General features: G+C 39.0%; 1 protein-coding gene across 1 annotated transcript; it reads right to left on the reverse strand.

The window, feature by feature from the left end:
• Positions 1–10587: 10587 nt before the first annotated feature.
• Positions 10588–15379, reverse strand: LOC139290328 (thioredoxin-interacting protein-like). Its single transcript, XM_070912069.1, has 7 exons — positions 15112–15379; positions 14270–14345; positions 14016–14163; positions 12684–12896; positions 12459–12605; positions 11630–11959; positions 10588–11373 (listed from the first exon to the last, which is right to left on the reverse strand). Exons 1-7 carry the CDS (start codon positions 15377–15379, stop codon positions 11326–11328), a joined length of 1230 nt encoding a protein of 409 aa, XP_070768170.1. The 3' UTR covers positions 10588–11325.
• Between the last annotated feature and the right edge of the window lie 1394 nt (positions 15380–16773).

Below are 16773 nucleotides of genomic sequence, written 5' to 3' on the forward strand. Positions count from 1 at the left end.
TAACATGTCAACAACATAACGTGTTAACATGTTTCAATATATGTCAGCAATATAAAGTGTTAACATGTTTCAATATAACGTGTTAACATATTTCAATATAACCTGTCAACAATATGACGTGTTAACATGTTTTAATATAACATGTTAACATATTTCAATATAACGTGTCAACAATATAACGTGTTAACATGTTTCAATATAACCTGTCAACAATATGACGTGTTAACATGTTTTAATATAACATGTCAACAATATAACGTGTTAACATATTTCAATATAACGTGTTAACAAGTTTCAATATAACGTGTTAACATATTTCAATATAACGTGTTAACAAGTTTCAATATAACGTGTTAACATGTGTCAATATAACATGTCCGCAATATAGCATGTTAACATGTTTCAATATAACATGTCAGCAATATCACGTGTTAACATGTTTTAATATAACGTGCTAACATGTTTCAATATATGTCAGCAATATAACGTGTTAACATATTTCAATATAACGCGTCAACAATATAACGTGTTAACATGTTTCAATATATGTCAGCAATATAACGTGTTAACATGTTTCAATATAACCTGTCAACAATACAACGTGTTAACATGTTTCAATATAACGTGTTAACATGTTTCAATATGTCAGCAATATAACGTGTTAACATGTTTCAATAAAATGTGTCAACAATACATGTGTTAACATGTTTCAATATAATGTGTCAACAATACAACATGTGTTAACATGTTTCAATATAACGTGTTAACATGTTTCAATATAACATGTCAGCAATATAACATGTCAACAATATAACGTGTTAACATGTTTCAATATAACATGTCAGCAATATAACGTGTTAACATGTTTCAATATAACGTGTTAACATATTTCAAAATAACGTGTCAACAATATAACGTGTTAACATGTTTCAGTATGTCAGCAATATAACGTGTTAACATGTTTCAATATAACCTGTCAACAATACATGTGTTAACATGTTTCAATATAATGTGTCAACAATACATGTGTTAACATGTTTCAATATAACGTGTTAACATGTTTCAATATAACATGTCAACAATATAACGTGTTAACATGTTTCAATATAACATGTCAGCAATATAACATGTCAACAATATAACGTGTTAACATGTTTCAACATATGTCAGCAATATAATTTGTTAACATATTTCAATATAACCTGTCAACAATATAACGTGTTAACATGTTTTAATATAACATGTTAACATATTTCAATATAACGTGTCAACAATATAACGTGTTAACATGTTTCAATATAACGTGTTAACAAGTTTCAATATAACGTGTTAACATGTGTCAATATAACATGTCCGCAATATAGCATGTTAACATGTTTCAATATAACATGTCATCAATATCACATGTGTTAACATGTTTCAATATAACATGTCAGCATTATAACGTGTTAACATGTTCCAATATGTCAGCAATATAACGTGTTAACATGTTTCAATATATGTCAGCAATATAACGTGTTAACATGTTTCAATATAACATGTTAACATATTTCAATATAACATGTCAGCAATATAACATGTTAACATGTTTCAATATAACGTGTTAACATATTTCAATATAACCAGTCAACAATATAATCTGTCAACAATATAACGTGCTAACATGTTTCAATATATGTCAACAATATAACGTGTTAACATATTTCAATATAACGCGTCAACAATATAACGTGTTAACATGTTTCAATATATGTCAGCAATATAACGTGTTAACATGTTTCAATATAACCTGTCAACAATACGTGTTAACATGTTTCAATATAACGTGTTAACATATTTCAATATAACCTGTCAACAATACAACGTGTTAACATGTTTCAATATAACGTGTTAACATATTTCAATATAACCTGTCAACAATATAACCTGTTAACATGTTTAAACATGTCAGCAATATAATGTGTTAACATATTTCAATATAAGCTGTCAACAATATAATGTGTTAACATGTTTCAATATAACATGTTAACATATTTCAAGATAACGTGTCAACAATATAACGTGTTAACATGTTTCAATATATGTCAGCAATATAACGTGTTAACATGTTTCAATATAACCTGTCAACAATACATGTGTTAACATGTTTCAATATAACGTGTTAACATGTTTCAATATAACGTGTCAACAATACAACATGTGTTAACATGTTTCAATATAACGTGTTAACATGTTTCAATATAACATGTCAGCAATATAACGTGTTAACATGTTTCAATATAACGTGTCAACAATACAACGTGTGTTATCATGTTTCAATACAACATGTCAACAATATAACGTGTTAACATATTTCAATATAACGTGTTAACAAGTTTCAATATAACGTGTTAACATGTTTCAATATAACATGTCCGCAATATAGCATGTTAACATTTTTCAATATAACATTTCAACAATATAACGTGTTAACATGTTTCAATATAACATGTCAGCAATATAACGTGTTAACATGTTTCAATATATGTCAGCAATATAACGTGTTAACATGTTTCAATATAACATGTTAACATATTTCAATATAACATGTCAACAATATAACGTGTTAACATGTTTCAATGTAACGTGTCAGCAATATAACGTGTTAACATGTTTCAATATAACATGTTAACATATTTCAAAATAACGTGTCAACAATATAACGTGTTAACATGTTTCAATATAACCTGTCAACAATACATGTGTTAACATGTTTCAATATAACGTGTCAACAATACATGTGTTAACATGTTTCAATATAATGTGTCACCAATCCAACATGTGTTGACATGTTTCAATATAACGTGTCAACAATACAACATGTGTTAACATGTTTCAATATAACATGTCAACAATAACGTGTTAACAAGTTTCAATATAACGTGTTAACATGTTTCAATATAACATGTCAGCAATATAGCATGTTAACATGTTTCAATATAACATGTCAACAATATCACGTGTTAACATGTTTCGATATAACATGTCAGCAATATAACGTGTTAACATGTTTCAATATAACATGTCAACAATATCACGTGTTAACATGTTTCAATATAACATGTCAGCAATATAACGTGTTAACATGTTTCAACATAACGTGTCAACAATATAACGTGTTAACATATTTCAATATAACGTGTTAGCAAGTTTCAATATTATGTGTTAACATGTTTCAATATGACATGTCAGCAATATAGCATGTTAACATGTTTCAATATAACATGTCAACAATATCACGTGTTAACATGTTTCAATATAACATGTCAGCAATATAATGTGTTAACATGTTTCAATATAACATGTCAACAATATAACATGTCAACAATATAACGTGTTAACATGTTTCAATATAACATGTCAGCAATATAGCATGTTAACATGTTTCAATATAACATGTCAGCAATATAATGTGTTAACATGTTTCAATATAACATGTCAACAATATAACATGTCAACAATATAACGTGTTAACATGTTTCAATATAACATGTCAGCAATATAGCATGTTAACATGTTTCAATATAACATGTCAGCAATATAATGTGTTAACATGTTTCAATATAACATGTCAACAATATAACATGTCAATAATATAACGTGTTAACATGTTTCAATATAACATGTCAGCAATATAACGTGTTAACATGTTTCAATATAACCTGTCAACAATACATGTGTTAACATGTTTCAATATAACGTGTCAACAATACATGTGTTAACATGTTTCAATATAATGTGTCACCAATCCAACATGTGTTAACATGTTTCAATATAACGTGTCAACAATACAACATGTGTTAACATGTTTCAATATAACATGTCAACAATAACGTGTTAACAAGTTTCAATATAACGTGTTAACATGTTTCAATATAACATGTCAGCAATATAGCATGTTAACATGTTTCAATATAACATGTCAACAATATCACGTGTTAACATGTTTCGATATAACATGTCAGCAATATAACGTGTTAACATGTTTCAATATAACATGTCAACAATATCACGTGTTAACATGTTTCAATATAACATGTCAGCAATATAACGTGTTAACATGTTTCAACATAACGTGTCAACAATATAACGTGTTAACATATTTCAATATAACGTGTTAGCAAGTTTCAATATTATGTGTTAACATGTTTCAATATAACATGTCAGCAATATAGCATGTTAACATGTTTCAATATAACATGTCAACAATATCACGTGTTAACATGTTTCAATATAACATGTCAGCAATATAATGTGTTAACATGTTTCAATATAACATGTCAACAATATAACATGTCAACAATATAACGTGTTAACATGTTTCAATATAACATGTCAGCAATATAGCATGTTAACATGTTTCAATATAACATGTCAGCAGTATAATGTGTTAACATGTTTCAATATAACATGTCAACAATATAACATGTCAACAATATAACGTGTTAACATGTTTCAATATAACATGTCAGCAATATAGCATGTTAACATGTTTCAATATAACATGTCAGCAATATAATGTGTTAACATGTTTCAATATAACATGTCAACAATATAACATGTCAATAATATAACGTGTTAACATGTTTCAATATAACATGTCAGCAATATAACGTGTTAACATGTTTCAACATAACGTGTCAACAATATAACGTGTTAACATATTTCAATATAACGTGTTAACATATTTCAATATAATGTGTTAACATGTTTCAATATAACATGTCAGCAATATAGCATGTTAACATGTTTCAATATAACATGTCAGCAATATGGCATGTTAACATGTTTCAATATAACATGTCAACAATATCACGTGTTAACGTGTTTCAATATAACATGTCAGCAATATAACGTGTTAACATGTTTCAACATAACGTGTCAACAATATAACGTGTTAACGTGTTTCAATATAACATGTCAGCAATATAACATGTGTTAACATGTTTCAATATAACGTGTCAACAATATAACATGTCAGCAATATAACGTGTTAACATGTTTCAATATAACGTGTTAACATGTTTCAATATAACATGTTAACATGTTTCAATATGACGTGTTAACCTGTGTCAATAATGTAACGTGTTAACGTGTCAATAATGTAACCTTATAACAAGTTAACAATATAACATGTGGTAACATGAGTTGATGAACAGAACCAAATAATTTAGCAAAATTCAGAATCAATAAAAATAATACAACAAAAGAAATTGACGTTTTTAACATTGTTGTACTCAATCACGTACTTCAGTAAAAGTAGTAGCCAGTGTGTAAAACAGAACTCCTAACACTGTAGAAATAAGTTAATTTGGAAAGTAATAATACTGGGCGGCATGGTGGCGCAGTGGTTAGCACAGTGGGGGGTTCGATCCCCGGCTGCCCCTGTCATGTCGAAGTGTTCTTGAACAAGACACTAAACATTAAACCCTAAGTTGCTCCCGATGGAGACCTTGCATGGCAGCTCGGTCGCCATTGGTGTGTGAATATGTGAGTGAAGCTTTAGCTTTGGGAGCTGTGAAGGTTGAAAAACCTTCTATATAAGTGAGATCATTTACCATTTACAGTGTAGAAAATATAAGTAAAAGTCCAGCTTTCAAACAAATGTAAATTGTCGCAGTGGTTACTGCAACTAAAAAATCCTAAAAATGTTTTTCTCCAAAAACCTCAATTATAAAAGAGACGCCAGTGAAACTGCTGACAGGACGCCTCCAACTGCAAATAAGCTCAGTTTTGACTGTTTGTGTTATGGTTTCATAATCCATGAAGGTTTTGTATGTGTAACCTTGCACAGAGCCTAGAGAACAGATTTTAAAGTTTGTGACGTCTCAACGTAAAGTCCATAGATCAAGTGGAAGACACTACTGAGCATGTGCAGAGGGCCCAGAAGTTATATATTATATGGCTTGTGTTCGGTGAGCATTATTCATTCAAGGTGAGATGTGACGAGCAACAAAGTCCTAACTCAGTCAGATCTCAACACAGACATGAAACTCATATTGAATCATTCAGTGTGACATCATGGTAGGTAATGGGGCGGAGCTCATCGGTGACCTCACCTGCTCAGGTGAAATCCTGCAGACTGTTGGCTCTTCAGAAAAAATGTTTGTTACCTAAACTTGTTACCTGGTGGAAGAACAGAGAGACAAACGTCAGCTGGATGACAAATATTTTAATCGGATTATCAGGAATCTATCGATTGAGCCTGATGAAGCCTGTTTTTTATTCGTCTGTTTCCTGCTGTTTCACTCCGCCTCTTTACTTTAACTTTCTTGAAAGAGTGAAAGAGTACTGGAACTGTTTCAGCCAATCAGAATCCTGCACCATGGTGTCTCTGGGCAGATTAGAGGACTGACGAATCTATTACTGGCATCCAGTTTACTTTCAACTTTGTGATTCCAATGATTATAGTTAATGGCTGAATATTCCATACATAACAAATACCATGTTCCAGGGTGATTCATGAGTGTACCTGGTACCAGAACACCTTAAGCCAAAGATCAATGATCGAATTTGTGGTTGTATGTTCAGATCTGCGGCTGTTTGTCTTGGACACTCAGGGGAAGAGAGGAGCAGAGCTGTCAACTGATCACCACCAGGTGGTGACTTGGATCAGGTGGCTGGGAGGCTGCCAGACAGACCTGGTAAACCCAAACCTGTAGTGAGGTTGAACTGGAAGCGTCTGGCTCTGTCCGCAAGGTCTTTTACTCCCACCTCCAGAAGAATTTTTCAAGCATCCCAGGGAAGGTTGGGGACGTGGAATCCAAAAGTTCCATGTTCAAAGCCTCTATTCAAAGCCTAGTCTTTGCTAGGAGTTGTGGTCAGAAGGTCGTGGGTGCCTGACGTGGTGGCAACCTAAGAACCTAAGAAGCCATCAAGCTGAAGAAGGAGGCCTTTTGGGCTTGGTTGGCCCAGGGGTCTCCTGAAGCAGCAGACAGATCCCAGGACACCAGAAGGGCTACGGCTTCAGTGGTCAGCAAAGCAAAAACCAGAGTGTGGGAGGAATTCGGGAAAGCTATGGAGAAGGACTTTCAGTTGGCCGCAAGGAAGTTCTGACTGGGGATGGTGTAGAGCGGTGGAAAGAGCACTTTGAGGAACTCTTGATCCCAACGACACATCCTCTGTGGAGGAGGCAGAGTTTGGAGACTCAGGGCAAGCTTCGCCCATATCCCTGGCAGAGGTCTCTTGGTAGTTAAGAAGCTCCTCAGTGGCAAGGTGCCAGGTGTGAAGGAGTTTCTCCCTGAGATGCAGTAGGCTCTGGACATTGTTGAGCTGTCTTGGTTGACACGCCTCTTAAGAGTCTCATGGAGGTCTGGGAAACCTGGAACAGTATGATGCAGTTTTTTATGACTTGGTTTGCTCTCCAGTTTCACACCATCCCACTGACGAACAGTTGGTGGGGTAGTGTGATGGCCACAGCCACATATGGTGACAAGATCTAATTCACACTCTCTCACCTCATTAGTCTTGTTACCTGCACAGGCTCATTTCATTGGCAGTCAACAACACTTAAATAATTAACATCACAGTTTGTTTGATTTGAAATCCCTATATATATATTATGATTTGTTTCTTTGTCTTTGACTTACCATGGTTGTTGGGGGAGGTTCCTTCCTGGTCGAGGCGTGGCTGAGGGCTGAGGACTCGGGCCAAACCATGTGTTGCCTTGTCATGGGGGGGATTTGGGTTTAGTTAGTTTTTCTTTGTATTTAGTTGTAGTTGGTGTCCATCTTGTTTACCCTTTGTGTTATTTGGTTTGGCTGAGCCACTATATGTGTTTCCTTGTGTGTCCTTCAGTGTATTATTGAGTTATATTGACTTTTGTTGCGTTTACCACCTCAGTTATTATCAACATCTTGGTTTGTAATGTTTTTGTTTTTTTGGGTAAATTAAAACCCCGGTTTTCAGTTCCTTCACTGTTCACTGGTAAACACGCATGTAAACACGCATGTCTGTCAACATTGAACCGCTCAGATTGTCGTTAAATGTCTCTGATCTCCTTCCTGCTCCTCAGAGGATAAACCCAGACTTTGTTGACTCCATGATCTTTCCTCTAGCACCACCATCAGGGCGAACATCGTAAGAACAGATATCATCAGCGTTCAGATTGTGGCTGTAATGAACTCTGCACTCTGCAGGGGGCGCTAGTGGAGCTTTGACTACAAGACGATGCCTTACTCTGTTTTTTTTACTTAAATATGTGTAAGCTTATTATTATTTGAGAGTGTTTCATCATGTTGGGGCTGCGTTTATTTACAGTCAACTGTACTGTTGGATGTCCAGAAATAAACACAGATCGTCTGTCCGTCCATCTGTCTGAATGTGTCTCATGTTCTTCCAGGAAGTCCACTCCTGCTGATCTACATTAGCATTAGCTCGCTCGGTCTAAATGCAGGAACAGAAAGAGGAGTGCTGGCGCTGACTCAGACGCTTGATCACTCTCTGAGCGAGTGACCGCCGGGCCTCAACCAATCACACGCAGCCCAGGATCAACTGCTCACCAATGAGAGTGAAGACAGGCTGCTGGTCACGCTGGTGGAGGAAAACAGAAGATGAAGAAGGGTGTGTATGTGAGGTATGGAGGCCAACTGCAACATGATGAGTGTTTCTGTGATCAGGGTCAATATGTTTATAGATTATTATTATCATGACTTTAGTTTAAGCTGCTACAGTAATGTTAATGTTATGTGATATATATATGTGTGTGTGTGTATATATATATATATATATATATATATACTGTATGTGTTGTCAGAGGTCAGATGTCAGACTGAAGAGTCTCTGATGTGAGCAGCTGCAGGCGGAGTAAACAACAGAGTCAGATTACACTGCTGATACAACACACACACACACACACACACACACACACACTGAGTGAGGACTCTAAACTTGACTTAAACCCAAATCAAACCTGAAGTTTAAAAATGTCTTCTGAAGAAGTGAGGACCGAACAAAAATGTCTAAAAATATTGTTACAATATTGTTCAAAGGTGTCACTTTCAAAGTGAGAACCAAGTTACTATAAAATGATATGCATGTCTTCATTTCCAAAAATGCTGACAAACGACTTTACAAAAAGTAACTTTCCTGAAAACCAGAGACTCAATATGACCAGAACACAACATCCTGTAGACGTCAGAAAAGATGAAACACATCTATTTAAATGTTGACATCTGACCTGAACTACAGACTGATCAACAACGATGTTTTAATGGACCACACTTGAGCCAAACCTCCGTTTATGGAAGTCCAGTTCTATGAGAAGTATCCACACCCTATACTAAAGTAAAAGTATTCACCCCCTTCACCAAGGTAAAAGTAGATACCACAAGGACTGCCTTCTTTCACCTCCGTAACATTGAAACATCAGGAAGATCCTGTCTCAAACAGATGCAGAAAAATACTGGTCAGGCACCATCATATCTTAAAGACCTCATAGTACCCTATTACCCCACCCGTTGCTTGTGGTTCCTAGAGTCTCCAAAAGCAGAACAGGAGCCAGAGCCTTCAGCTATCAAGCTCCTCTCCTGTGGAATCGGCTCCCAGTTTGGGTCCGGGAGGCAGACACACTCTCTACTTTTAAGAGTAGGCTTAAAACTTTGCTTTTTGATAAGGCTTATAGTTAGGGCTGGCTCAGGCCTGCCTGGACCAGCCCCTAGTTATGCTGCTATAGGCCTAGACTGCTGGGGGACTTCCCATGATGCACTGAGCTTTCCTCCTCTCCCTCCCCATCTTGACACATTCATGTCCCTCCAATGCATGTTACTAACTTTATATCTTCCTGTAGTTTCTTTGTGCTTTGTCGTCTCGCAGGTTCCTGTGGATCGTGGTCCTGGTACGCCTGGGTGCTGCTGCCAAGGGCCTGCCTGACTCTCATCACTACAGTTATTATGTTTAGTCGTAGTTCTGTTACTATTAAAGCTGTTATTGCTATTATTAATCATATCTCAGTTATTATTACAGCTGTAACTATTATTATCAGTCATATCCATTATTATTATAATTATAGCTGCTATGGCTACTGCTGGTGCTGCTATGCACATCTGCCTGTCTGACTGTCTGTCTCTCTCTCTCTGTCTGTCTCTCGCTCTCTCTCTGTCTGTCTGACTCTGTCTCTCTCTCTGTCTGTCTGTCTGTCTCTCGCTCTCTGTCTGTCTCTGGCTCTCTCTGTGTCTGTCTGACTGTCTGTCTCTCTCTCTCTGTCTCTCACCGTCTCTCGCTCTCTCTCTCTGTCTGTCTCTGTCTCTCGCCCACCTACAGTCTGGTTCTGCTCGAGGTTTCTGCCTCCTAATGGAAGTTTTTCCTCTCCACTGTCTCCGTAGTGCTTCAGCAAAACCTTAACAAATACTGTTGAAGAACTAAGTCCTGGTGAAAAACATTGACGTGACGTCATAATTACTTAAGTGGTTTTATTACAGTTATCGTGGTCTTTGATGGCCGGTTGATTACAGAGGTGGTGTAATAATGTCCTGTTTGCTCTTGTTTATTGTGTAAAGTAGCTGTATGATAAACACATGTCAAGTAATCACACACTGGCAAGATGCAAAGTCATGTTAAACTGATTTATTGATTGAGTAAAAAAATAAACATCTGCTCTTATTTACATAATATATACAACAGTAACTTCCTGTAACTATGGTAGTAAAGCACCCATTTGACTGAGTAACAACAAATACCAAAAAACACTTTTCACAACAAAACGCTTTAAACTGCTGAGTCACTGTCAGGAAACTGCTGACTCACTGACAGGAAACTGCTGAGTCACTGTCAATGACAGTAAACTGAGTCGATGACAAAAACTGCTGAGTCACTGACAGGAAACTGCTGAGTCACTGTCAATGACAGTAAACTGAGTCGATGACAAAAACTGCTGAGTCACTGACCAGAAACTGCTGAGTCACTGTTGAGTCGCTGATAGGAAACTGTGGAGTCACTGACAGGAGACTGCTGAGTCACTGTTGAGTCGCTGATAGGAAACTGTGGAGTCACTGGCAGGAAACTGCTGAGTCACTGTTAAGTCGCTGCTAGGAAACTGCTGAGTCACTGTTGAGTCGCTGATAGGAAACTGGAGTCACTGTTGTGTCACTGACAGGAGACTGCTGAGTCACTATTGAGTCGCTGATAGGAAACTGTGGAGTCACTGAGAGGAGACTGCTGAGTCACTGTTGAGTCGCTGCTAGGAAACTGTGGAGTCACTGACAGGAGACTGCTGAGTCACTGTTGAGTCGCTGATAGGAAACTGTGGAGTCGCTGTGGAGTGACTGACAGGAAAACAGGAAGTCGTCCTCAGAAGACCTGAACAACTGCAGGAGGGTTAACGGCACCGTGATCGACCTGAAGACAACCAACAGAGGAAGACTTAATTATAAAAGTGGAGGATGGACGACACCAAACGATCTCTTCTTTATCACGTTTATCTTCTCGTCTTATTTAATCTTATTTCATCCCATTTTATTTCATCTCGTCTTGTTTTATGTTATGATGACATCAAATACAATATAATGATAAAGGTTAAGACGAGATGAGCTAATCAATACAATCAGCTGCTATGGACTGAACCAAACCGGACCTTTATGTTAGATGGTCTCACCTCGCTATACGCGGGGGGAGGGGGGTAGTACAGTTCAGGTGCTCTCATGAAAAGCCCCACCTCGTCGTCCTCGTCCTCCCCACCATCGTAGTTGTGGAGCAGCGGGGTGAGGGGGCCGTCCACTCTCAGGTCTCTGTGAATGTTACTGTAGCTGGGGGGGGCTGAGGGCAAGGAGGACCAGCTGCTCAGGGATCCGGCCTGGCTGCTCAGGGATCCGGCCTGGCTACTCATGCTGCTGGTCCTGCTGCCGACGCCGCTGAACGGGATCGTGCCGATGACCAAAGGCAGCTCCAGGATCAGTTTCTCACTGCCAGGGATGTGCAGGTAGATCTGGAGGAGAAGCTGAAGGTTAATATCTGATCTCATAACTGTTGACTTTGAGTTTAGTTGTTCTGATAGTTTCAGCTTTTATCTGGATTCATATTTTTAGTTCATTTACTTCCAATTATTTATTTTCTACTTTCTGTTTATCAGATTATAACTTATTCCCACTATGGAAAAACCCTACTAGACCAGACCCAGGACCTGAGTCAGGCCCAGTCCAAGTTGTACTCAGTCAGGTCTGGTGGTGTCCTGTTGTATATCTGCAGGTCTGTCTGTATGACAACATGTCTGATACCTGAGTGGATCCACCTGGGCTCTAGTTACCCTCTGACCTATTTCAGACCAGGTCTGATTGTACTCAGGTCCCCTTTTTTGGATCTGGTCTCTTCTTTTTGAAAATGAACTTATGCACATCAGGTCCAGGTAGGTTTTTTTCCACAGGTGTATTGTGGAGCCATGAAGACCTCTAGTATCGCTCTTTGCTTATGTCATCAACATGACTCACCATGAGGGCGTAGTCCACCTTGATGATGTCACAGCCGAGTAGTGACGGCTTCAGTTTGGGGACCCTGATGGTCTTCCCCTGCCACATGTCGCACATGCCAGAGATGATGTGGTTTCCTCGAACTGCTGACAGTTTCTGACGCAAAACCTGAACAAAATAAAAGCCAGAGATCAGAGACCAGAACCTGGCATCAGACAGGAAGTCATACTCGTGTCTGTGCATCACCTTGGTGCGTCCGTCCGCCACATATGAGTGTTTGGCGATGATGGCTGCCTTCGGGACTACGATTCGTGAACAGGTGTTCTCAAACTTGGCGTTGATGTTGATGTCTTCTCCCTCACAGAATCCCTTCCTATCAATCTGAGCACTGATGGACACCTGACCGTCAGGGATGAACATACAGGTGACCTTCTTCTGTTTGGAGGCTGCAGCCGGAGCCTGACGGAGGACAGAGGGGTTAAATGGCAAATGGACTTCACTTATATAGTGCTTTTCAACCTTAAAGGTCCCATATTCTGCTCATTTCAGTTCTATCTTTTTATTCTGGGGCTCCACTAGAGCAGCTTTGCATGATTCACAGTTCAAAAAGTCCTTATTCATCTTCTTCCGGCCCCTCATGCGGCCCCTCAGTTCACCGTCTCTCTGAAACAAGCCGTTTTAGACAAACTGAACAACCTCCAAACACTTGGAGTGCCGTCCTGAGTAGAGTGGTCAAGTAACTCAGACCAAGTGGATGAGCGTCCCTGTACTGGGTGGGTGTGCTGTGATTGGAGCAGATGACCTGCTGGGGGCGTGGCTGAGGGCGGTGACGGTATAGTTGTGACATCACAACCTTACAGAAGTCCTGACGGCTTGTTTAAAGTTTCTGAATACAGACTGTGTGCATTTCTCTGTTGACTGAGCGTTTTGATATCACCTCGACCTGCTTTATAATCAAACAAGACATATTACTTTCTACAACATGGGACCTTTAACGGTTCCCAAAGCGCTTTACAGATCAGGTCATTCACACAACATGGTGACCGAGCTGCCATGCAAGGTGCTGGCCTCCATCGGGGGCAACTTAGGGTTCTGGGTCTTTCTCAAGCACACTTTGACACGTGGATGGGGGGATCGAACCCCAAAGCCGCTCTACCTCCCGTGCTAACCACTGCACCACCATGCTGCCAAACTTAGACCAGGTTAGACTTCTCACCTTCCCTTCATCTGTATAATAATCATTTTAAAGACAAGAGCGACATTATTAGCCCTCCAAAGGGTCAACTATCAGTTTGTAGAAAACATCTCTTTGGTGTAAATGATGAACAAACTCAGAAACACCTGAAACGTGACGAACCAATTTGATTTATTGTGTTTTTATCTAAAACCTGAACGTGTAGAGTAACTTGTACCTGGAGCTGTTAATGCTGAAAAGTTACGTGACAGGGACGATTATTTGTCCCAGCCCTACTGACACGTCATGGTGACGTAACTGCCACTCTTCAATCAGCAAGATCCTAAAACTCTGCAACGACTCAGTCAATGATTGAGAATTTAAGTGTTAAAGTGTTTTCGCACCAGCAGGTCGGGCCGGTTGACATCCAGCGGCTCTTCCACCTCAAACTCTCTCTCACACTGCAAAGCATGCTGGGAAGGCCTGTCCAGCTTCGCCCGCACATAGTAACGGACGTAACCAAACTTTCCCTTATAGGACGACACCAGATGCCTGAAATCAGACCAGAGGACACGTCAGGATCAATGACTGTGATCAGCTCTATAATCAATAACTGATCAGAGATGTGGATCCGCTGTAATCAATCACAGAGTCTCACCCGGCTGCAGGCAGCTCGAAGCCGAACTGGAAGCTGTACGTTTTGTCCGGCTGCAGCAGGAAGCAGCCCTCTGAGTCTGAGGACAAACACAAAGGGTTAATGAGCAGAGGTCCAGCTGACACACATGATCAATTTCCTGGTTCACATTCAGACTTTTACACTTTTTATCTTGATCCTCTCTAAACGTCTTCTTCCTTTCTGACTGCGACGGAAATATAAATAAAAACTTTTTATATCGTCTCGTAAGACTTCTGTCTGTCAGTCTGTCCAGCAAATATCAAGGATGTTCGGAAACGAAATGTCAGAATCAGACAAATTATTGAACTGAAATCAAGAAAGAAAATGATTCCTGATATTCTAGAAAAATTACAAATCATATTTTTTTTAATTTCAAACAGTTTCAAATGATGATCAGAAAGTTGTTTATGACTCAATAACAGACAAAATGATTTGTTAAGATGGAGGACTTCATTATTATTGTGTGTTCATGTTAAATATATGTAGAATATATGTATTGCACATTATATTCAACAAGATTATTAGAAATAACTATGCCAATGAATACATATTAATATTATTAAATACACAAAACTAATATTTCTGCTTCATATTAGCACAGTTTGTAATAATATATATTTAAACATATATAGTACTCTTAAGATATATATATATATATATATATATATATATATATATATATATATATATATAAAAAGAATAAAATTATATAAAGAAAATACTTACATGTGTCCATATATATATGGACACATGTAACTTTATTCTTTATTTTAACCAGATCTTTCGGTCAGAACTACAGACTGAAGTAAACCCGTCCTCTGTACCTTTAGTGAGCTTCTCCTCCAGCCTCAGCTCCTCTTCGTACTTCAGGTACTCCACCTCCTGGATGCGGTTCTTGCGGTTCTTCCCCCCGCGGTGCTCCACGCGGGCGCAGCCGGCGGCGGTGACCCTGAGGCCGGTCACCCTCCAGGGCTGAGCCGCCTCCAGCAGCACGGAGCCGGACAGTTTCTCCCCGCTGCTGTAGAAGGACCTGCCGGGATCCGAGAAGACCAGCTGCAGGACTTTCAGCTTGTTCACCGGAGACAGAACCATGATGGTACTGGTACTGACTACTTTGAGAGTTACACAATGACCAAAGATGATGGTGAAGATATGTGAAATAAAAAAATGTAACGGTGTAACTGTAATTAGACGGAAAATAAAAGGATAACTGAAATTAATACGAATATGTTAATATTAATTAGTTGAATCAGATATTTAAGATAAATCAGATCATGAATTGAAATCAAATATAAACGTGTTATTAGCTTCAGTGTTTCTACGTCGGTCAACAGTCGGAGGTCAGTTTTATACCGGTGGGGGGGGGGGGTCCCGGTGTCCTGTTACTCCTCACCGGGCACCATGTGCTCAGAGTGTGGACACGCCGATCTGTTGGAGGGTGGAGCTCTCCGATTGGTGAATCCGGGCTGTTTGGGCAAATGTAGCCAATCAGAGTTCAGAAAGGACGCGTGGACAGCTCGTGCCGCGGGGGCGGGGCCTGTAGCTTTCGGGCCATAAACGAGAGCCAGAGCTGGCAGTGAAGAGCTCAGTGACAGATTAACTGTCCAGCTGCTGCACAAACAACAATAATAAACTGTCACACTTCTATTAATAACAGCACTGATATTGTACATACGTATACATACATATATTTATATATATATGTATCATCTACACTCCAATGTGTTCCTCTGTTGAAGTCAGAGTCAACACTTTCCTACCTAGTTTTGCTGCATAGTGACTGATCACCAAGCTCACCTTTGCTTACCTGCTGTTTACAAAATCAAAAGGCCAGGAGAGAAAGTGTAAGGAAGCACCTTATTAAGCACCAACCTCCAGTTGTGAGAAGTGAAGCCAACGCTGAAGTGCCTTGAACCTGCATCCTTTCTAGTGGCCAGCAGGGGGCGACTCCACTGGTTCGATTGTATAGAAGTCTATGAGAAAATGACCCGACTTCTCACTTGATTTATGACGTCAGTAAACATTTTCCTCATGAGTTCATGGTCTCAGTCGCTAGTTTGAAGTCTTCTTCAACACAGCATGATGTTCATTTAATAATGTATGGTCCCATTTAGAGTCCAATACACAATAACGCAGGGTATGCTTGAGGGCGGGGCTACCTTGTGACCTGTCAATCAGGACAGAGGTGTTCGGTTGTGCTAAAAGACACTCGAGGAGTCGGTTGTTCCTTTTTCTAGTGAGTACATTTACAAGCTAACTAGCAGCTACTTTGCACGGTGTAGCCAGGAGGCAGGAGCAGCCAGGCTGCAGGTGTAGGTAGGCCTGCATAGTGTCCTCAGGTTCTCAGATCCCCAGTTGCACCCTCTTGTCCAAATATGGTCACTTCTGGTTCCAAAAAAACAAGATGGCAACGGCTAAAATGCCAAACTAGAGGCTTCAAAATGTCCACAAACTAATGAGGGACGTCACGGAGGCTATGTCCACTT

Source organism: Enoplosus armatus, chromosome 9 (genome assembly GCF_043641665.1).
Source record: "Enoplosus armatus isolate fEnoArm2 chromosome 9, fEnoArm2.hap1, whole genome shotgun sequence".
In the NCBI taxonomy this organism is placed as follows: Eukaryota; Metazoa; Chordata; class Actinopteri; order Centrarchiformes; family Enoplosidae; genus Enoplosus; species Enoplosus armatus.